General features: G+C 33.8%; 2 protein-coding genes across 4 annotated transcripts in view; one reads left to right on the top strand and one right to left on the bottom strand.

Moving 5' to 3' along the window:
• Positions 1 to 1973: 1973 nt before the first annotated feature.
• LOC102805636 (7-methylguanosine phosphate-specific 5'-nucleotidase-like) lies at positions 1974 to 19813 on the bottom strand. Of its 2 annotated transcripts, XM_085496070.1 has the most exons (9): positions 19635 to 19813; positions 16192 to 16290; positions 15921 to 16051; positions 13778 to 13847; positions 12096 to 12228; positions 11301 to 11390; positions 7103 to 7265; positions 6230 to 6430; positions 1974 to 5008 (listed from the first exon to the last, which is right to left on the bottom strand). In XM_085496070.1, the coding sequence occupies exons 3-9, from the start codon at positions 15936 to 15938 to the stop codon at positions 4907 to 4909; spliced, it is 777 nt and encodes a 258-aa protein (XP_085352196.1). In that variant the 5' UTR covers positions 15939 to 16051; positions 16192 to 16290; positions 19635 to 19813; the 3' UTR covers positions 1974 to 4906. The 2 variants fall into 2 exon arrangements, with proteins under 2 accessions (XP_085352196.1, XP_006823781.2); XM_006823718.3 differs by lacking the exon at positions 15921 to 16051.
• Positions 19814 to 19848: 35 nt separating this feature from the next.
• LOC100375000 (protein PTHB1-like) overlaps positions 19849 to 22554 on the top strand; it is a 32613-nt gene continuing 29907 nt past the window's right edge. For both annotated transcript variants that reach the window (XM_085496034.1, XM_085496035.1), the window contains exons 1-3: positions 19849 to 20023; positions 21438 to 21580; positions 22462 to 22554. The exon at positions 22462 to 22554 is cut by the window's right edge and continues 52 nt beyond it. In XM_085496034.1, the coding sequence (XP_085352160.1) occupies positions 21469 to 21580; positions 22462 to 22554 (205 nt within the window). In that variant the 5' untranslated portion in view covers positions 19849 to 20023; positions 21438 to 21468. The remainder of the gene's footprint in view (positions 20024 to 21437; positions 21581 to 22461) is intronic.

Consider the following 22554-nt stretch of genomic DNA (forward strand, 5'->3'; position numbering starts at 1 on the left):
TCAGACCCAAAACAAAAGCTAGAACCACAATTACATTTAGTAACAAATATATTTGTGCCAAAGAAAATTTGAAAAAAAAATGATGTAATGATTTATTGATTTTTTTTATTCAAAATCTGAATTAAAAGTTAGCTTGCTAAAAAAAAATTTGTTTGTGAAGCAGTGACATACTGTACAAACAATAATTTTCTGTGATCAGTTGGATCTTCATCAGATGAAACCAAATTTTGTATACCTTTATTTCGTTCTTGAGCATTGGAATAGGGTTAATGAACTGCCTTCCAGTCCTCAATAATTCTGTGTTATTTATCAATGCAGTATGCAGAAATATCTTTTATTCTCTTTGGTAGCATTCACTTTTAATAGATGATTTTCTACTCACTGCAAGTATTGTGAGATCTCGCGTATCGTGTTGTTGTGACCCATCTACAGTGCTTTGGCCCATGTTATTCTGATGTTTGTGTTTGATTTCATGCCTTATACAGTATCTTGCAGTGATCACACTGAAAATAATCTATTTGTAAACTAGATTAAAGTTGTACTAAGATTGTCCGTAAAGTGAAGGGTTGTCATCTGTGCACGTGCACGTGCACGCGAGTCCCAAGTGACAATAACAACACACTCTAAAAATGCAAAGTAAAAAAACGGGTAGAAGTTTGTTTGTAAATAACAACACACTATAGTAGTCTGTCGTATGCAAAGGTGATGATTCCCTCACTTTAAAGCATTATTGGGGACTTGGTACCATTATGTAAAACTTTGATGGGTCAGTGTATGGACAGGGCTAATCTGCACTGGCTCGGAAGGTTGTAAATGATTAGCTAGTTTGAATTTCTAATTTGCATAACATTACTGAGAATGAACGTGCATTCAACGCCACAAGTCTTTTGTTTTTTTAGCCAATCAGAATTCATCTTACGAGCCAGTGCAGATCAGCAGTATGGACACGTTGCAAATTAAGATTCACCTTTTTTTTTTCTGAATTACTACAAACTGCAGGAATTCGTAACAGAAGCAAATATTTTCGAATCTATGTACACTTGAACATTATTTAATGGCTTTAACAAAAAAAAATTAATTGGAAGCCAAAATGATCATCATTATTCCGATGCATCATCATCAGTTACATATTTCATGGAATTTGCTGACATTCAGGCCATCAAATTCATCTCACAACCAATCTGTATGGCTGTTTGAATGATCTTTGAACATAACTTTAATGCAGATATGAGGACACAGAAATTGGAATAGCATTGTAACCAAAATGTTTATAGGAGAATAAAATCTAGCACGAAAATATTAAAATTAATTATTTTGAATAACCATGTTTTGAGTAGTAAATCACTGACAATTTTTTTTGTGTGTGTGTAACATTTCACAAGATCTGTATTTATCAGCGAAAATAAATTATAGCTGGGATAAAATGATTTTTTTGAATAGACTCAACAGTTGTTTGGTACTGTGTGAGGTGTTACTTGAGCTTTTCACCACCAGTTCCCTCTTTTCATCCCAAATTCACAAAATGCAGTCTGCACTTTCCTTCAGAAGATTGGAACAAAAATACATGTAGCTAAATTTTTCGAGTAAGAACTGAAAATTGACTTATTTCTAGAAATATTTGAGAATATAAGTAAAAAGTGTAGAAACATTTGGGTGAGAAATATCTGGTGGTGAAAGGATTAAGCTTGGAAATGAGTACAAAATTTACAACTTCTTTTGAAGATTCTATCAGAGTAGTTACCTAAACTAAAGATTTATTGGGTGAAGATTTCTAACACTATTTTGACTACCAATCTAGTAATGCCTAGCTACAATGCTAGTCATATCTCATTGTGTACCTAGAGGTGCAATAATCCAGGTGAATTCACTGGTCTATTATTCATAGGCTTTTAAAAATTGTATGATCATAGTCATCATCAGTCTAGGTAAACCTATGTCCTGTTTGGTTTTGTGATCACAACATACCATACTCGTTATTTGTTGTAATAATATTTATTTTCAGATTAAAACTAATACAGAACTGTAACAAAGTTTTATGTATGTCAACCAACGACAATTAAAGTGTGTACCGGTTTATTGTATATAGGCTCCTCCTATTGTATATACGCTAATGTAATAACATTAATGTCCTTGTGTTTAATTTACTGCCATGTCTCATAATGGTGGCAGTGCTTACAATAGATGTTATTCACAAACTGTATTTGGGACAGTGGACACGATGGCAGTAGAGAATGGAACACAGTTTGGGGCAAGTCATGTGGCTTGTGAGTAAGGTTTATTTTACGCACACAAGGAGACTACCAAAGACGATTAAGATACAACAAACAATAGAACTTTTTTTGGTGATCATGACAAGCATTTCCAGAAACTACATGTACAAGGAACGCTATTTAGTTAATTGAGACTGTTTCAACTACTGCTATCAGGAAAGTGTCACCAGTGGGTTGGCTAATTGTCTAATGCATAGAAATTACAAAATTATATGCATATCTTTGCGCATATTAACTTAAATAATTTTGTTCAATATTGTATCTTGATTAAAACTACTGTGGAATACTTTATTTTCGCTGGAATTAATTTTCGCTGAAAAAGCTTTTTTGGCGTTTTGTATGGAATTTATTTTCACTGATTTTTGATGAGTTTAATGTGAAATATAGAAAAAAAAAGTATATTCGCTGGATTTTATTTTCACGGAATCATTCTTTCAGCGAAAATAAAGTATTCTACAGTATATCGTATGATTTATCATAAAAAGCATGTTATCTTGACCTTAAACAAAGCAGTATTTGTTTGATGAAATCATTTCTATTGCATTTTGAATTACTTGTATGGACTGAGAGGTAAATTCATGAAGCACAAGTTTTTCTTTTCAAATTATTAATACAATAAAATGTTTTTATCTTATGATAAATTATAGACATCAACATACATTATCACTAACAAATTTATTGAGAGTTATCCATATTGCTTTTAGAAACAAAATAACTATTTTGTAAAAAAAAAAATTTACGATAGATAGATTAGCATGAAGTAAATGCACAACTGTAAAAGGCTCTTCCTCATTGGCTCGAAAAGTTGAATATCCAGAACAACCAATCGAGAGTAAGCTTACATCTAATCTTCATACAAATGCAAATACAGTAGCTGTGCAACCAGTTAAAATAAAGTATTTTACAGTAGCTGCAGGTCTAGACCGAAATTTTTGAAGAATTATTTTACTGGAATGGAAGCATATCATAGGTTATCCATGTCTATGTGTTGGATTTACAATAAAATTTAAGTGAGACCACTTTAATACAACATTAAATTTAACAAGTCATTAAGAATTTTACAGCTCCCTCTGTTCAATTTTAAAAAATAACAAGCAGCCTCCTGACTGAGATAGTTCTGCTGTTAGCAATGTACATTTCAATTAAAGAACAGAAGATATCATTAGAAAATGAACAAACCAATTGGATTTGCGTTTTTAACAAGTGGTCGAAAATATCACTTTTCACCAAAAATGACAAAAATATTCATCAAAATTAGAGAATTGAAGATATAATGAAATGAACAAATCTGAGATCTGCCTATAGTATATATACACCAAGTATCAAAGCAATAACAATTTTAGTTTTCAAGAAGAAGTTAAGTAAAAAGTTGATATGATAAGCTTCGCTCAACAAAGTCGACAGCGGAGCAAAAAAAGTCTTGGTATTAGCTTTAAGATGGTTTACAGTACAAGTATACCAAACGACATAAACTTTAATTTTTAATACACCTTGTCCATAAATCGCGCCCTCTAGTGACAAAAAATTGGTGATACCTTTCAAAGTGACGATATCGTTTCGATCTGTAGATGTCCGTCTATCAATTATGACTACCTGGTAGGTATTTGATTTTGCGATATACTAAATAACAAACAATATGTCATTTTGATGTTACAGAAGAGTTCTGGCATTAGAGAGCGCAATTTATAGGAATAGTGTATTGAATTCAATTAACTTACACTTGAATATGTTTCTACTTCATTGAACTTACTTTAATTAAATTGCACTTCAAAATCATTCATGGAATAACTGTATTAATGTGTGTGTGTTAATGTTAGAAATAAACTCAGCAGCAACATAGCACCATGTGTAGGAATACTGTAAAATACTGTAGCTGGAATTAATTTTCACTGAAAAGACTTTTTGGGTGTTTTGTATGGAATATATTTTCACTGATTTTTGACGAGTTGGAATATAGGAAAACAGTATAATCGCTGGATTTTATTTTCACTGAACTATTCCTATGCCGAAAATAGCGAAAATTAATTCTAAGCGAAAATAAAGTATTTTACAGTAAGGGGTTGTGGATAATTAAACCATGCACCTAACATATTCACCTTTGACGCATCTTTTAAAAGTAGAGATTAAGTTTGTTGTGTGCAAGTTTTTATTAGTTATCCACACCCCTACATGTAAAATCAAGCATGGAGCTAGAACATAATATAATATAATAAATACAGAAAAAATAATAATTAATAAACCACAAACGGAATTAGTGTATTTTACAGTTTCATCCTATTGGCATTTAAAAACATTGTTCAAATTTTCTTTATACAAAAAAAAACAAAAAAAAACTGTTTTTCCCTGAACAAAATGTGTTACAGCTTTGAAATTGACAAAATTTACATTCACGTTGTCATGACAGCGTGATCTGAAAACACTATTTACATGTTCATCTACAATACACAACACACCACTGAATTAAATAAAAAGTAAAGTTGGAAGATTATTTTTAATAGTATATTCATCCATACTGATTTCCTGACCAGTATTTGCATAATCAAAGAAAGAAAAGTAAAAATGTTAAAGAATTAAAATTGCAGACATTATTCGATGTTGATAATGATAGTATTTCAGGTCACATGATCAGTACCAGTTTAAATTATTTTATTGATAATGGCATTGGCAACATCCATCGTTTCATCGTTGACTAACACAATGTCAAATTTATTCTTGTAGTCTTCTAGTTTGGATTCCACCTGTAATGAGAACACAGACTGAGATTAGGACAGAAAGAATTGTTATCATGTATCAACAGTTAAATGAACATATTTAGGGCAGATAATAACTTTCCTTATGTTCGGTTATTACATCTCAGGCAAAATGTCAAATACGTCGCCATCTTGAGGGGCTAAGTCTTTCTCTGACGACCTCTAACTGGTTATTTTATGTGTCATTTCCCATAATAGTGTGCGTCATGTTTTTCTACGATGACCACTTTCAATGAAATAGTGACTACCCGATCCTTAGTTTTTAAATTTAATTTCATATGAAAAATGCCTTGTGTAGGGTCATGCAATTGTGCCTGAACCAATACTTAAGTAAGAAAATGTTCAAAACCACAAAATTGTCACGTAACTCATCTGTTATGTTCATAGCAAGTTTGAATAAAACCAACGTGCCTGAGAAACATTATTGACATGTTTTTTAGATGACAAATACAGTCACCAGTCAGTCAAATGTCGTCAAAACACAAAACAAATCAATGTGCCTATGTATACCATTATGTCTTGTCTTTTCACCTACTATCAACAAAATTGGTCAAAAAATGCCTGAGAAATGGTCAAGAATACATGAAGACATGGTCGCCAGTCGGCCATTATGAATTGAATCACAGAACTAAATGATATGCATTAGTAACTCATTATGTGTGGTATTCATATGAAGTTTGAATGAAATCAGTCAGAGCATATCTGAGAAATGATTGATGACATGTTCACATCCTGATTCATGCTCAGCTTTCCAATTATAACTTGCTTTGTGAACAAAATTGGTCGAGGAATGTTCAAGAATTGATGACGGGCGCACATATAGACACACGCCAAAACATAAGTTCTTATTTTAAGGTATGTGCGTTGGATCTTTTCACCACCAGACTTTCTCGCCCAAATTTGTTTGCATTTTTTTCTTATATTATATGATATTTCTGGAAATGAACCTTAGTTTTGAAGCGAACAGACAAAATTTGGGTTCATTTTCAGTTTTTACTCAAAAAATTTGGCTTTTTTTGTGTCCCAATCTTCTGAAGGAAAGCACAGACTATAAAAGGAACTATTTTTGAATTTGTGATGGAAAAAGGGAACTGGTAAAAAGGTAAAAAACATTCATACCTTTCTAAAAAGCAAAGCACCTCTTTAATTTTGCAAAAGAACAAAAACGTAATTTACATAGTACGCAAATTTGCTTGTAACAAAACTCACCTTATCGTTGAGAAACCCTATTTTCAGACATTGATTCATATTCTCAACACCGTCCGCCATCTTAAGATCTCCTATTGAATCACCCAGTAAGATAACATTATTACGATTCTCAATTTTGTCAAAATAGTCACTATGGTGAATTACACTTTCATTTTTGTTGAAGACGTGGATGATGTCACCTTTGAATCCTATTAGCTTTCCCTGCAAGAAACAAACAAAGAGATTTATTTAATTAGTATTTAACAAGAATGAGTGAAAATTAATTACATACAAAACAATAAAGTCTTTTCAGTGAAAATTAATTCCAGTTAAAATAAAGTCTTTCACAGTAAGACATATTTTCATGATTCAATAAATTCAATTTTTAGTCTACATGTACGAGTGCTTCTATGAGAGAGGTGCTTCAAATAGAGAAAATACTGTATAATGATAGCATGTAAATGTTACCTCTATGCAATTTTATGTCACTTTTGTTGGGCAGCCCTGCACACAAATTATTGGGAGAAAAGCATATAATTGGGTCAAAGAATTAAATTATTATAACCATTCATTGCATTATAGACCAATTAAAAAAAATTGCATTGCAGGTTTTTGTAAGGCACTATCTGATTGGCTGACAAATCCTTAACAGCACAACAGCATAAAAATCATTTGCATACTATTGGTCAGATGTAGTATCCTGATGGTCGTATATAAAAAATAACCAGTCTGGCCTCTACATGCATTTTATTTTAATCATTTTATTTGGTAAAATAATACATACATTGCTTATACAAGAGATTTCAGGAAATACCATAACATGGGTCGAAAGATTTCAGAGAAGCCATAATCCAGATGCACATTAACATCAAAACATTGGGCAGTGAATCATACCTCATTATTGAAATCCATATAGTTAGACACAATATGAACATTGTCATAGTAACAGCCTTGTTGTTTAATAACTTCTTCCAAGACGTCGCCTACGCCAGCTGAGAATACGAGCAGAGGTATATCGTGGGTATGTAGCACCTGACAGAGTTTCTGACAACCATCTCTGTTTAAAAAAAAAAACAGTTAATGGTCAGCGTACATAAATACATTGAATACTGTAAATATTTGTTGTCTCAGCACAGGCTTACTAGTTGATTGTGGCTTAAATAGCGCTCCGCCACCTTTTTACACTTGTGTTTATACACGGAACTTCTTTTTACAACTTAAATTACTCATATTTTGGTGAAATATTGTTTATTGAGTGTGTGATGTGTTGACTCAGGAACATACAAAACATCAAAGAAACAACTTTCACATTTAACTTGTTTATTTCAGGTTTCAAATAGCTTGAAATAGAACGCCTTCAAACGCAAACAAATCACGGGTAGAATGCACTTCATGCATGGAACTATTGGTGTAAACTGACTGCTGAGTGTACATTTTTTGGACCAGTTTATTCCTACATTGTTTCCAAGTTTTATTTATCATTATTTAGTAAAGAAATAACTGAAAAGATTTATTGTATCACATCAGTGTTTAAAAAACGGGGACTGGGATCACAACTTAGTGACAGGTTTGTTACTTCTACCATTATTTGCATCATGTCAATATTAAACTGCTAAACAATGTATTTATTATACAAGTAACCTGTAGAATGCTGTGTGGGTAATATTTTTTATATTGATTTTTGTTGCATTTGCAGCAAATAGTTACCAAACAATGAGAAATCTATAGGATTGAATATACCCCACAGCTGGCTTCACATGCATAGTTCAAGCCTGCCTAACCAGGATTTAGTTACAGCACCTAGGCGGTATGTGGTTACAGCTTAATGTTCGAGTAATCGCAAGAAATTGACATGACAATAGAAATTCATTAAAGACTGGCACTCCCATGCAATTAACAGCGAGTGAAATTCCTGGGATTGAAATCACTGATGTAGGCAACGAATAACTGCAAGTTGACATAAAGACGAGGTAGTTTATTTAATCAGTGCTCAACTAGAGGCTGAAATTATAATTAATTTGTTTATTTCAATTTCTCCTGACGTCAAATAGAATACACTGGTGAAACACGGTAGTAACTGTGGGTGAAAGGATGTTTTGGGGTGTAGTTTACATTGTATATGGAGTGGTAGGGTCGGGTGTAGTTTGTTCATTTCCAACTATTATGAAGACGCGTATAATTTCACTTAATTTATTTTTGCTGACATGTTTTCAAGCATTACATGTGAATCCAATTTTCACTGCGCTGTGTCTCAATAGAGTATGAGGGGAAATGGCATTTTCACTGGAATTTATTTCAGGGGAAAATTGTTTTCAGTGATAATGAAGTATTATGACAGATACCCTCCCCGTGGCTTTCATTGCGTATGGAAGTTATTTTCACGAGTGATGTGGTGTATCCTGCTGCCGTACTTTCACGAGCGAAGCCACGGGGAGGGTTTGGGGTTCTGTTATTATACATAGGTCCCAGATTTGATTATTTCATATTAAAAAAAGAACGTGCAACAAACCGGGATAGAAATTTAGGTCGGAGACCCCAATTGCCCATTAATATATGCTCCAAGACAGTGCTGCGACCTAGCAACGCTTGTCAGTGTAGAACGCGTGTCGCTGTACGTGTGAAAATAAAATAATCAGACGTCTAATTTGAGTCATTGTCCGAATAAATAACTCGTGGATGTTTAAGCGCGGTGGTCGTCGCGCAGCGCGTGTTCGAATTTCATGTAAATAAACAATGTATTTTACACGCGTTGTATACGTCGCTATGAGTCCCATATCGAACAGGACGCGACACGACGACTGTCGCCCATTAGTTGGGACCACGACAGAACCAGAACTGGGCGACTACGATACACGGTTTATGTTGAAGTTAAAAGTTCCTCCACAGATCTGTGCATTGGCAAACATGCCGTGCAACTGCGGTACTCCACTGACGGAATGACTTTCGTTGACATCGGTCGTCGCTGACTCGTGAGCTCCACACTACAACTTCGTTTGTGATGTTGCTTGCTGGTCGTGGATAGACTGAGTCTTGGTTACCGGTTAAATGTTGATGGTTGCGGCTGCATATTAATCGGACATTTTACTGCAGGTCCAGGCTGCGGGTGGATCTTCCGAGAGCCTTTCAAGATTTATAAAAACCAGTTTCCAGGTGGTCAACAAACATTAAGTTCTCCCAATCCTAGTATTCTATGTGATGTACATCTAACATGCCAAAAATGCTGGTGAACGATTTGAACCCGACAAAAATAGCAAACGGAAATGTGTTTACAAAATAAAAATAGTGATTCTTTGAAATAGATACCAGGAAGAGGAGGGGGTAAAAGAAAAGTTATATAACATTTTATTATTCAATAATTTATTAAAATACATAAGTTTGTCCAATTCCCTGTGATACAAAACCTCAGACATAGCTCATTGTACTCGGCTTGAGTGTGGGCAAAAAGTTACTATTTGAATTTTTGATATCTTTTTTCATCAATGAGGAAGTTGACCCCGAAGTTAGAGTAACTGTTCAGCAGGAATGGCTTTTTAACTCTTCTGTGGTTTTTTGGCTCGGCTGATTTTGTTCATACTTGACAGGCAGGTCGTACCATCACTAATTGAAAAAAACAATTCTGACCCACCGCTACCATGGCAACAGCCAAAATCTGTTTTTTGAATACTTTCGCCAAATTTATTGCCTCCTACCAGTCTTGTAATAGCAATGCCCAAATGATCATGCCTTTTATTTTGGCTACGTTGCGCACTGGTAAGAGATCACCGGCGCCGACATTGTTACCACTGTCAACGGAATCCCAACGCAGCTTTGAACTTTGAATAAAATGTAAATGCTGCCTCCAATCTAGAAAATACTATCGCAAAACGGTTGGAAATAATACATTTAACGGCTGAATACGTCCTAACAATAAAATAAAGTGACTTCTAATGACTGCCATGTTATTTTGCGAACCTCGTATAAGGTGCCCGGTTTTAGTTATAAACAGACGTTAGCTTCACGTTCATGTCCCTTCCATGATAACAGCCGAAAACATATTGCTTGTTTTTTACCGGTTTTCATTGGCAACCGAAGTATTTTTATTTTGTAAACAAATTTTCGTCTGCTATTTTTATTCAGTTCAAATCGTTCAGCAACATTTTTGGCATATTAGGTGTACATCACATGGAATACTACGATTGAGAGAACTTGATGTATGTTGACTGATTTTTATCATAGTACGAAGTACCAGGAAGTTACTCAGTTCCAAATAAAGATTACCAACGTCAAATGAGCAACACATTTGACTGGTAATCAAGATTCATGTAATCCATGGCTAACAAGCAACATCACAAGCGAAGTTGTAGCATGCAGTACCAGTAAGTCATCCCGTCAGTGCAGTACTGCAGTAACACGGCATGTTTGCCATCAGCATTGTATTCAAACGAATCACGTGGTGTGCCGTTCTCGTTCAAACCCGGGATTCGATCAATAGGGGAGTCCCATTAAAAAAACACATTGCAAATCATGCAAGTTCAACATTTTCAAACCAATATACTAAAACAGAAATGCTCAGAGATGCAAATGAAGGATAGATATTACTTTTCACTATACACATCTCTGTTGATACTATCCCTCACATATTCTACTCCCAATTACTCCTGCGTAAAATGGACTAGCCTCTTCATGTTGACATTCAGACTAAAATCACGTGACAGGCTGTTAAAATTGGCTGTTGTATACTCTTTCGCCGGTCTGGAAAATATGTTTAATTAACTCACATTCAAGCAACAATGCAGATTTCCCAGTGGGAGTGAGACTATTCGACTCTGCCACTAAAAAAATAGGGGTGTTTTCAGCAAAAAACGAATAACCCTGGAATACACACAATATACTGAATTTCGGAACAAATCGTGCATTACTTACAGCAGCAGAATACCACAGAAATATCAGACGAAACATGAAAACACTATATATTGTATTTCAGCTTGAACCCTCTATATTGCAATTCAAGGAATTAACCCCATATGTGCATCCATTTCCCACCTTGGTATCACCCACCCCTGAAAACAAACTCTTAATACCACGCTGAAGCGTTTGGTAATAAATAAAATACCGTAAAAGCGCTTTAGACTGCCGGACCATTTCTTCAATGTCATGTTTCATCACATGGTGTTCCACTAACAATGCATGGGCTTGATTCCACCTAAAAAGACAAGACAGACATGTACATGTAAACTGATAGTCCTTAAGCAATGCTGAGTAAATTTGAAATGTGTACTACAAAATCTGTATCAGAATCCACTGCTTATATTAAAATAGTACAATGCAACCGAGGGTATGTGGCTTTTATTAGAGCATCTACACGTATGAGAAATGGTCAAATTTTGCTTCAGAAAAGGTTGGTGCAGCTGCTATTAGGGATGTGGCTTCTAATACAGATATGAATACAATACAAATATGAGTAAAGCATTTCTTTTTAGATATACACTGTAGATGATCAATGTGTGCCCTGCTACAACTATAGCCCTATAATATGAATAACTTTTGTTACATGTGTTTGCCATCTTTTCTGAAATGCTTTCTCACTAATTAATTAGTTAACACATCTAATCAGAGCAAAGCTGCAAGAAAGTGATTCACCTTGTCAGATGTTGGGCGGTCGTTAATTAAAAAGGAGTACATGGTGAAGATCCACATTGATATTTAACCCTCTGAATGTGAATGTCAACTACCACCAAATAATCCCCCCCGAATTTTTTTTAAAATCGTACACCAGTGGAAAATTATTTCCATTTCGTTAAATTTTAACAAAGAAATTTATGGGAAAAATCTTGTACAAAAAATTGTGAGAAAAAAAATGATGGCATCTCAATGTGTTAAAGAAATGAATAATATAAATAATTCGTACCAGTCCACCATGTGTTGGTATTTTTCATCGAGTGATATATCATCTGAGATCTCTATAGAATAATAATGATTGCGTAGTGCTGTGGCTTTTGCACGATATGATGAGGGAAGTAGAATGCTGTCATCAATGATTCCTGAAATGAAACACACATCATTTAGGGACTCCAGCAAGGATTACATTAATACCATGATCTACTTCGAGACTCTTAATATTATAGAGGGGAACCCTACCACCAGAGTACAAAAAGGGGTGCCATGTGTACACAGAATATATTGTAAGTTCTAGTTCTTTTTCTCATCAGGTCTTCTTACATGGAAATGCACAATTTCTGGACTTCAGTGTCTCATTATCGTTTATAAGATTTGCTGGTTTCAAAAAAATACATGTATATAGCCACATGCAGCAACCACTGGGTTTCAAGCCATCTGACAGCCATAAACCCCTTTGAACAGCAAATCAACTTTTGAAATCTTTCACAAAATAAGGCCACATCATTTGTTAACAATTCTGATCAAGACCTGTTGGCAATTCAAATTATGTTTATCAGGTCGAAGAATAACAAAGAAAATAATTTGCAAATTTGCAAAATGTTGTACCAGTATTATAGCAGAAAAAATGTGTTGGGTGGTCTGATGTAATGACATATTTTATTGATACAAGATCAGTTGCATTTATTACTGACTACTGTGGAATACTTTATTTTAGCTAGAATTAATTTTCGCTGAAAAGGCTTTTTGGGCGTTTTGTATGGAATTTATTTTCACTGATTTTTGATGAGTTTAATGTGAAATATAGGAAAAAAAGTATATTCGCTGGATTTTATTTTCACAGAATCATCCCTTCAGCGAAAATAGCGAAAATAAATTCCAAGCGAAAATAAAGTATTCTACAGTATCCTATGCTTAGCATGTCATGCCAAGATTGTTAATATTTTTCATAATTTAATCAACCAAGTAATTGCATTATATAGTCCCCATGTGTTAATAAGTTTAATCTTTCCACCACCAGACTTTCTCGAAATTTTTCTTCACTTTTTTCTTGTACAGTATTCTCTAATATTTCTAGAAATGAACCCCAATCTTGGAGCTAACAGACAAAATTTGAGTAAATTTTTCATTTTTACTCAAAACCTTTGGCTATTTTTGTCCCAATCTTCTGATGGAAAGTGCAGACTATAAACAGAACTATTTTATGAATTTGTGATGAGAAGAGGGAACTGGTGGTGAAAAGGTTAAAACAAAATGCCCGCCATTCAAACATTTCAAATGCAATTTGAAAACCAAAATGACATACATTAAGGTATGGATGTTAATGTGTATCAAGTTTAAATGAAATCTATGCACGATTGAGATCCGATTCCAGAATGGCAAAAATGCTTTTGATGAATTTCTAGTGTAAACATGGCTGTCATTCAGCCATTTGAATAGAATCAAAAAATGTATGATTTACGTTTCAAATTTGAAAGTGTTCGGTTCAGACACAACTAAAATATGAATGGTAATGCCTTACCACATGGAAATACAGAGGTTAATCCATAAGTCCATGTTTATTATCTTTATCTGCCTTTTGTACAGCAGAGTCTCATCATGTTTGAGAGTGAGCAAATGTTTTTTATCATCAGGAAAATATTGTGTTCAATATGGGACCCATGCAATGTAGAAAAATATATATACAGTTCTTACCATATGATGACGGGCATGTCTCTCCATTAAAATAACATCTTGTGAAGGTCCGATCAAAATCAGTAATTACCTACAGAAGTAGAAATAATGAAATTAGAAAAATTATGAAAAAATTACTAAAATAATGCTAAAAAGGTATGCAAAAAAACGATAAATGACAAGACCACTGAAAAGCACTGGTTCCTAGTAGGATCCTTTGCGCAAAATGAAAGATTTGATCACTTGTACAAATGATGTCGAGAAACAGCTGCACACTTTGCTTTGCATGCATGCTAATACACAGTGACTGGTTGGCAAGCACACGTTGTTCACACCAGAAAGAAAATAATGGCAGTGTTAGTTTCTGCTGCTACTACTGATTCATTCAACACACATATGCAAGCTCGAAAAAATATACATGTACATGTACATGTAAATGACTTTACATTGAAGCTGACTTTTTAATGGTAAACAGTGTAGAGAAAAATGTGATCACAACTTTGCTGTGTACAAATGACTGTGATATGGCTGTAAGAGTATAACCACAGTCCCTCCACAATGTTGTGGAGGGACTGTGGTATAACACATAGTGAAGTACCTGGAAACAACTAGAAGTGTGCAATGTACTGTTATACATATACAGTGTTGGAGCTAAATCAGCTAAACAGTTCAGTATGTTAAACCCATAACACTGGAGAATGCAGGGACAGAGGCAACTGCTGTCTTTTTCTTGCAATGATGTAACATTTAAAAGTGATTTTGTACGTTCAAACATGCAAGATCACGTTTCATGGCATGAATTTCCAATGGATAAATTTTAAAACAACGATATGTCTAGGTGACATGTTATGAACAACAGAACATAAACTAGAAGGTTTTGAACGAATATCGTGTTTTGTAAAAATTGGCTACAAGATGATTTGGAGTTGAGGGTTGTTGGGACATTTTCTTTGTGACACAGGATGCAAGTAAATGATAACAAGAGATCTTTATTAATCGATTTTCAGACAAAAACAAGTCTACGCCATAGTAATTAAGGTAGAGATGCAGTTTACCTGACAGGTATTTTAATAAGTTAATTAAGAAATCAAGATGACTTCTCGAAAACATTATTATATGAATTTTAAAATTTTGTTAGTATTTTTTGTTATGGACACTGTAGTTTGAAATGTGCACAAAAATGTGCTTTTTTGGTCAAAAGTGATTTAAAAAAAATTAGCTTCAAAATTGGTTTATGGGTACATCTGTTTACTATGAAGAAAGTGCCGTCTTGAAAACTGTCTACCAGTTGTCAATTTTGCAGGGCAGCAGTTCAAATTTCACCACTTCAAGTTTATGCATAAATTAACACCCAGGCTAGTTGTCTGTACGATTGTTGTAACACTGCTCAACCCAAAACAATTCTCCGGCAGTGTTTTGAAGATAAACACATTGTCAATCATTTGTGAAAATTTCAAAACAAAAGGTCAAAGCTATGTTTTTTAATGTTCTGGGATGTGCACTAAAAAGAAGCTGAGATAATTGCTAATTTGCATAACAATTCACTCTGTAAGAAGTTTGCTAATGCTCATAATTAAAATGGCTGTAACAGTTCCAAATTTAAATGTATTATCGTTTTGTTAAAAGTTAAATATAGTGCATAATATGGAGATCCCGTCATTTCTTTTTTTCATCATGTTTTTTTTTAAATTATTTATGGACAGCCTTGCTAAATCTTGCTCAAAAGAGAGAATGTTTGCACCTGTTATCTATATTTTAAAATCATTTTTAGAGTATGTTCCACTTTTCACAATTCTACCAAATTTTAACAGTCTATAGCCAAGATTATTTGGATAATAAAAAGCAAAAAAAAAAAATTTCCCAAGTGCCCACGAACCTGCATCTCTACCTTAAACAGTAGTATCTAAACTACATGTAATTTGTTTTCAAAAATGAGTTCCATAAAATGTTTGGCTGTTTTGCGTGGAGATTATTATTACTGCTTTTTGACGAGTAATATTTTTATTGATTTTTTATGACTAAAATTGTAAAACTATAGAAAGAAAAATGTTTTCACTAGTTTTTCTTTTTCACTGATTTATTCCTTTAGCAAAAATAAATTCCAAATAAAAATAAATGATATGGAGGTCGTGGACTTGCTTGCTGTATGCACTCAGATGCTTACGTGAACGAGATGCACCATGATACGTCACACGGAACATCATTGATCATTTTCTGGATATTTGCCTCAGTTGCCTGTCCCTGTATTCTCTAGTGTCTTTGGTTAAACACTCCATTTCTGACATTACCCCGAGCCTGAAAGGAAAGAGCAGGCTGAGCTGTAAAAGATTGTTTGATTGATCCTGTGATTGGTTGTTTCTACACATGTGATGTGTCACTGCATGAAATAACACACAAAAATAATGTTGTTTACTTTCCATCAAATCTCTACCTACCTGTAGCTTATCTTTTCCATCAGATGCAAGCTGCTCTATAACTGACTTTACTTTCTTAATATCTTTAATAAATACTTTGGAATCTTTGAGTTCAGGAATCTGTAATAAATGTACACACATGGCCATTATTCAAGGATGTGACAATGTTATCACAATATTTTGGTTTAAAAGTACTACTGAACTATAGAAATGGATATATGACATACCATTTGTGCTATTTTACCTGGTAAAAATCATGGTTTTTGTGAAAATCAGGTTGAGAAAATTGGTCAGTTTTGGAACAATTTCCATGTGAGTCCAGATAAAAACAATATTTTATAGAAAATAAATTGTATTCCCCAGAGTCTCATAATAATTCGTGACAATCAGAATTACCCATCTTATAACAACATACTATTATATTTTCACTACATATTTTTGAACAATATTCCTAGAAACCAATGTGACTCAAACATCATTTGTTTTCATGGGTTTTAAAGCCACTTTTAAGTGAGAAGTAGTTCTATGACCATATTATTTTATGCAAGTTTTGTGAACGTAAAATTAAAAATATAAAATATAAAAATATAAAATATAAAAATATAAAATTAAAACATAGCGTGAAAATCTTGTAAATCTGTATATCCATTTTAATATCCACGATTGAATATTATTTTATTAATATTAACACATCACCTGTTGACGCCATTTTTTTATTCATTATAAATTCAAAATGGCGGCCAAACAACGTTTTTTTCTCCACACACACACTTTGTTAACAACACAGAAAACGTAATAATCTGGAGCGCTTCCTTATTACACTTGACAGTTTTTCTGGAGGTGTTAATTGCGCATTTGTTTTGGCAGGCGACAGACAAGTATTGTGGAAACAGGAAATCAACAAAGACGAGAGAGATTCGCTAAATCAACATTTCGGCATTTTGCTACTACGACATTTTACCACAATTCGCTAAAATTGCATGTCGCTTTTTCAACATGTTTTACAGTATCTGTGAAGGCTCTCAGTAGATGAATTGCTCAAATTTAAACAAAATGCTCCACCATTCTCTCACTGAGTACTTTCTGGATTGTTATTTAACCTTTTCACCACCAGTTCCCTCTTTTCATTACAAATTCACAAAATAGCCCTGTTTATAGTTTGCCTTCAGAAAATTTGAACAAAAATATCCAAATTTAACAACTGAAAATTGACACAAATTTTGTCTGAAATTTCGGTTTATTTCCAGAAATATTGGAGAATATAAGAACAAAGTGCAGAAAAATTTAGGCGAGAAAGTCTGGTGGTGAAAACAGGAAAAAATGGCAAAGATTTCCCATTTTAATGTAATTCTTTTTTGGTAAATTTTGGAAAAAAAAATACAGGGGGAGCAGCATACTGGTACAATATTTTTTTATACCAAAATGTGGACCAACATTTGACACATTTTTATACAAGTTTCTATAATTTCTTTTTTAGGTTTGAAACAAATTGATGGTATTTCTAAGCAGCTACAGAAATTGCTCATCAATTTCATTTTTTAAGAATATTAAAAAAAAATTATGCAGACTTAGGTTCATTTCGTGAATGATTGTCATTGCTACTCTTTAGGGGTTAGTGGATAAGCCTATGTACGGTACATGGGAACAGCAACTTATTCAAAAAACAAATTGTAGAATTTACTCAAAAATCAACAAGTTTCTAAATGTAAACACAGGGGGGGTCACACAAGTCATGCAGTGTAAGAACAATCATGGGAGGACAAATTTTAAATTAGTGTCAACGCACATAGTGCCTAAAAATAAAAATGACAACCTGTCACATTAAATGTGTTCAAGTTGACCTTTACACATCATGACATGAACATACTTGTACTGGTCTTCCATGTAAATTTGACTGTTACTATATTATACATAAGTCAACACCCTTAAAAAAGAAAGCTGGCCAATAAATAAATCTGTTAATTATCTAATTTAACATATTAACAGTGTAACTGCATGTACATATAGTTTACTCATTTCTAATATGTACAAATTGTCCCACCATAATGTTGACAGGAAAATTTATGGCAACCAAACAACATTGCCAAGTGAATAATTCTCGACAATGTGCCTTAAATTTGCTTTAAATGTTGGTCTATTTAGACATAATTTCCCGTTTCCACTGGTTTTGACAATATAGAAATAATAGTATGGAATAAAATAAAAGTTTTTTTTAGAAAAATGACAAAAGATCACTTTGGCAATCAGTGAGTTAAATTAAAATTAAAATATTGTTTTATTTAGATGAGGCTCCATTTCCCACAATTAAAAGCAAGTTCAATTGTTATCCCTCAGGTGTGGTCATTTTGAAAGACAATAGTACATTGTATCAGTAATAAAACAAGTTTACACAAAATTAAATTAAATAAAGTAAATAAATGCTGAAAGGAGATTAATTGTTTTATTGTCATGGTAAAATGTTTAGTTTTTCACAACACCCTCACCGAAGTCTATATAGTACTGGCAGTGGATGCACTAATTCCGAGTAGTAGATAATATTTGGTAATCATTGTCCTAAATTAAGTAACTATTCAAAATAGCCCTTATACGGACAATTTGTACGAACACTTGTGTAATTTGTAAACAACAACGGTTTTCAACGAAATCAAACTCTGAGTCAATATTGCGCTGGAAGTGGTAATAGGGAACCACAATACGTAATAATTTTATGGACGCTCTAATTCCCAGTAACGTACTACATGTACACTAATAACGTTTACGAACACTCGCGTAATTTGTAAACAATAACAGTCAGTTTTCAAGGAAATCGAATCCTGTACTCTGTGTGTCATTAATACTTTACCGTTGAAGTGACGATTATATTATGGCTAAGATCGTGTGATATTTGAGGCGGAACTTAAGTTCGTATTGAATTGTTACCATTTTTAGAATAGCAGAGCAACAAATGCGAAAACAAGTTAGCAAAGCAGAGAACAATCATGGAGGTCAACAATGCAAGTAGCTACAGTGGGTTTAATTCTATCCCCTGTACACTGTAGTCCAGATAACGCAATCGTCTGTGTAAAACTTTGAGTCAATTTAAGAAAATAATTAACCAGTCGACGTTGAATACGGATCAAGTACAATAATTGTGTCGTCCGCAGTCCAGTACGCTTCAAAATGCAATCAATGATCAACTCTGTGCGGGTAATTTTCGCTACTGGGCAGGCCAGTATTAGTGTCAACATGGCTACAAACCGTGATATCAAACATTGCTACATTCACTGTTTGTGGTATGACTTAACCGACGTATATTTACAAATACACACGATAGTTACCAGACAACCTATCGTAAATTAGCTAATTAGCTAAATTAGTTAGCAGAAAGTTGAACGTCAGTTTGACATCGAACAAAACATTCTAATAAAAGTACAAATTCTTCCCACAAAATAAATGCATTTACCAGCGTTAGTCTTAACACTTACCGATTCCATACTGTTCTTCTTCTCACTGTTGTAATATTCAGTGACGATAATCTATGAACGTCCCAGAATTCTGCTACGTTTAACAAGCAACCTACAACAACACAGCAGTTAAGTTAGGATCGCAAACAGCTGAGCAAACACAGTCTCGAGAAGGCAACGCGAGACCCCAAACGTTCCCACAATTCTCTGCTCTCTTCACCGCGCATGCGCTTCGTGGAAAATAGTTCCGCGATCGGTAGACGAAAACATTGAAGACAGGAAGAAAATTTCACCTAAACTCCGTCCTTACAGTTTGTCATTAACATTTGCTGCAGAAATAGAGTTTAGTTTTCAAAGGAATTATTTATTGTGGCTTTTGCCAGCATGATCGGCGTTTGAACTCGTACAAGGTGAGATTCATCATAACATGTTATTATGAAAATTAGCTGCTCAGAAGTACTACTGCAAGCATCATCTCTGGTTTTGTTTCCTTGGCGATTAAATTAACATCCGTTTCAATAAGAGAAGTTTTCATAATAACTACGATTTTCGGATTTCTACTAATTATGTGGATTTCTATTTGTCTCTAGTTATGTGAATATAACATTCCTAACTCGAACTCATGTGTCTGACAACTAACCAGCAGATATTTCAATTAATTACTTCCTTACAAAAATATGCCATCCATGTTTATTTATTGGAAAAATTATTATGTTAATTTGTTGTTAAAATAATCGCATTCATGTAGTGTCATTGTATGGTGATACACTCACTTGTTATCGGGTGTGTGTAGAATGTGACCACAGTCACTTTAAATAATAAAATAATATAAAAAGATTTTTAATTAAATTCACTCAGAGATCATTCGTTAAGTTTTATTTATTTAAAATTACAGTATGTGATATATTCAATTGTCTGAATTTTGCATGAATTCCGGAAATTAACAAAGTGCGCATCTAATTGTTGTTTATTTTATTTTATTTGTGTTTGATCATAGTCTCTCTATAGGCCTCTATAGAGGGACTGTGGTTTGATCAAGATTGAGGTTGAGTTTCCCACAAATTTATACTTCAGAAACTTAATCACAACAACTCTGGCATGTTGAGCTCATAGCTCGCCTAAATTCAGTAATGTTGTGATTCACTTTTAGCATGTCTGCTCTTGTGTGTCTTTTAGTATAGTCAGAGAAACCCATAAATATATAATAATAATTCTAGGAAATGTACATAATGTCATTCAAGATGATATAATATTCATTGCAGATAGCTCTACTGTATTTGCTTCTGTTGTAGAAGCATTCCTATGTGAGATGTGTTGCTATTACGGATGCACTTTTATTGAACATGCACTTTTAATAAAGATGCTCTTCCATTGAAGGTGCACATCTATAGGTGATGCACTTCAATAAGAGATGAGAGAAAATATGGTACGGTATATTAGATTAAAACAACAGAATTGTCGCAATACGTCATATTCAGTATGAGGTATATGCAAATGTATGAAAGCAGTGTGAAATACATTGTTGTTACTGTACATTCTTTAATGCATGCTGCCTAATGACGAGAGTTTTGAACAAATTCATGTGGGAAAACCTTATCACGATCAACTAAACCACTGTACATGTATGCATGTCATTTTTTGATTGGCTCAACAGTTGCAAATATGTATGCAAGTAAACAGAAGCAAGTTTCATGACTTGAGTCCATGTCGTTACTAGTTTCACCAAGAAGTGATAATGAATGATAATAACCTCATACTATTTTGAACTGCTTTTTATTCTGCAGTTATCATGCAATTAATTATTGTCTTTTTAATGTATTCCAGATTTATGAACTTAGTGCAATAATTAGTGACAATGTCATTATTCAAAGCACGTGATTGGTGGTATGTGAATGCCGGTGTTGATGAAGAATTTGATCAAGGATGTTTATGTGTTGGAAATGTAGACAATAATGCAAATGGATTGGGTAAGTCCTATTGGTGACAAATGTAGATCATTGTAATCAGTTGCACATGAACTTGACATTGACTTGCAGTCAGTAGTCTCTACTGCATGTAGGTGTGATTTGACAGGATTACTGGATGAATATTTACCACACCAAATGGCAAAGCTTGAGTCAATGTTCTTCTGTTTAATGGGCTTGTTTTCATGGTCACATACCTTGACTTATGATAGCGAAGCTGTGTTGTTGTTGTGGCTCAGACTCATGATTGTAATGCATTTGCGTCACTCACAATTCCATGAGAGCATGTAAACTCTCGCAGTCAGTGTGAGTTGGTCAGTTCAGCTGTATACCATCACAAGATGGTGTGTCCTATCTGCCAACATTAAAAAAAAAAGTACAAACCAGAGATAGATATTCCATCAAAGAGGAATGCATAGTTCTTGTAGGTTCTTGTTAGTGGTCTGAGGTTGAAACTGACAACATACACTTTTTAGCTCCACTGTCGAGCGGAGCTTATCATATGAGTGATTGGGTGGCGTCCGGCGTCCGTGTCAATGTTTTACTTTTTCAACTTCTTCTTGAAAACTACAAGCCTCAGTGCTTTGATACTTGGTGTATATGTACCTCTCTCAAATTTGTTCATTTCATGATGAATATCTTCAATTCTCTAATTTTGGTGAATATTTTTGTCATTTTTGCTAAAAAGTGATATTTTCGACTTCTTGTTGTAAACCGCAAGTTTGATTGCTTTTATAATACATATATAGGTACTACATGTGGACCTCTCTCAGATTTGTTTATTTCGTGATGATATCTTTAATTCTCTAATTTTAGTGAATATTTTTGTCATTTTTGGTAAAAAAGTTACAGATCATCATCTTTATTATTGTATACTTTTTCAGATAAAATTATTGTGGGCAGTTTCCATGGTTTTCTGAGGATTTACCAACCTGAAAGTTGTAAAGATGGCTCAAAGGCAAAAGATGTCTTGTTGG

The sequence above is a fragment of the Saccoglossus kowalevskii genome, chromosome 22 (assembly GCF_978046115.1).
Source record: "Saccoglossus kowalevskii chromosome 22, keSacKowa6.1, whole genome shotgun sequence".
NCBI lineage: Eukaryota > Metazoa > Hemichordata > Enteropneusta > Harrimaniidae > Saccoglossus > Saccoglossus kowalevskii.

Coding starts and splice junctions, on each gene's coding strand:
- LOC102805636 (XM_006823718.3), bottom strand. Junction 12,229..13,777: donor GACATGCCCGTCATCATATG/GTAAGAACTGTA, acceptor GTTTCATTTCAG/GAATCATTGATGACAGCATT. Junction 6,431..7,102: donor ATATGGATTTCAATAATGAG/GTATGATTCACT, acceptor TGTTTCTTGCAG/GGAAAGCTAATAGGATTCAA.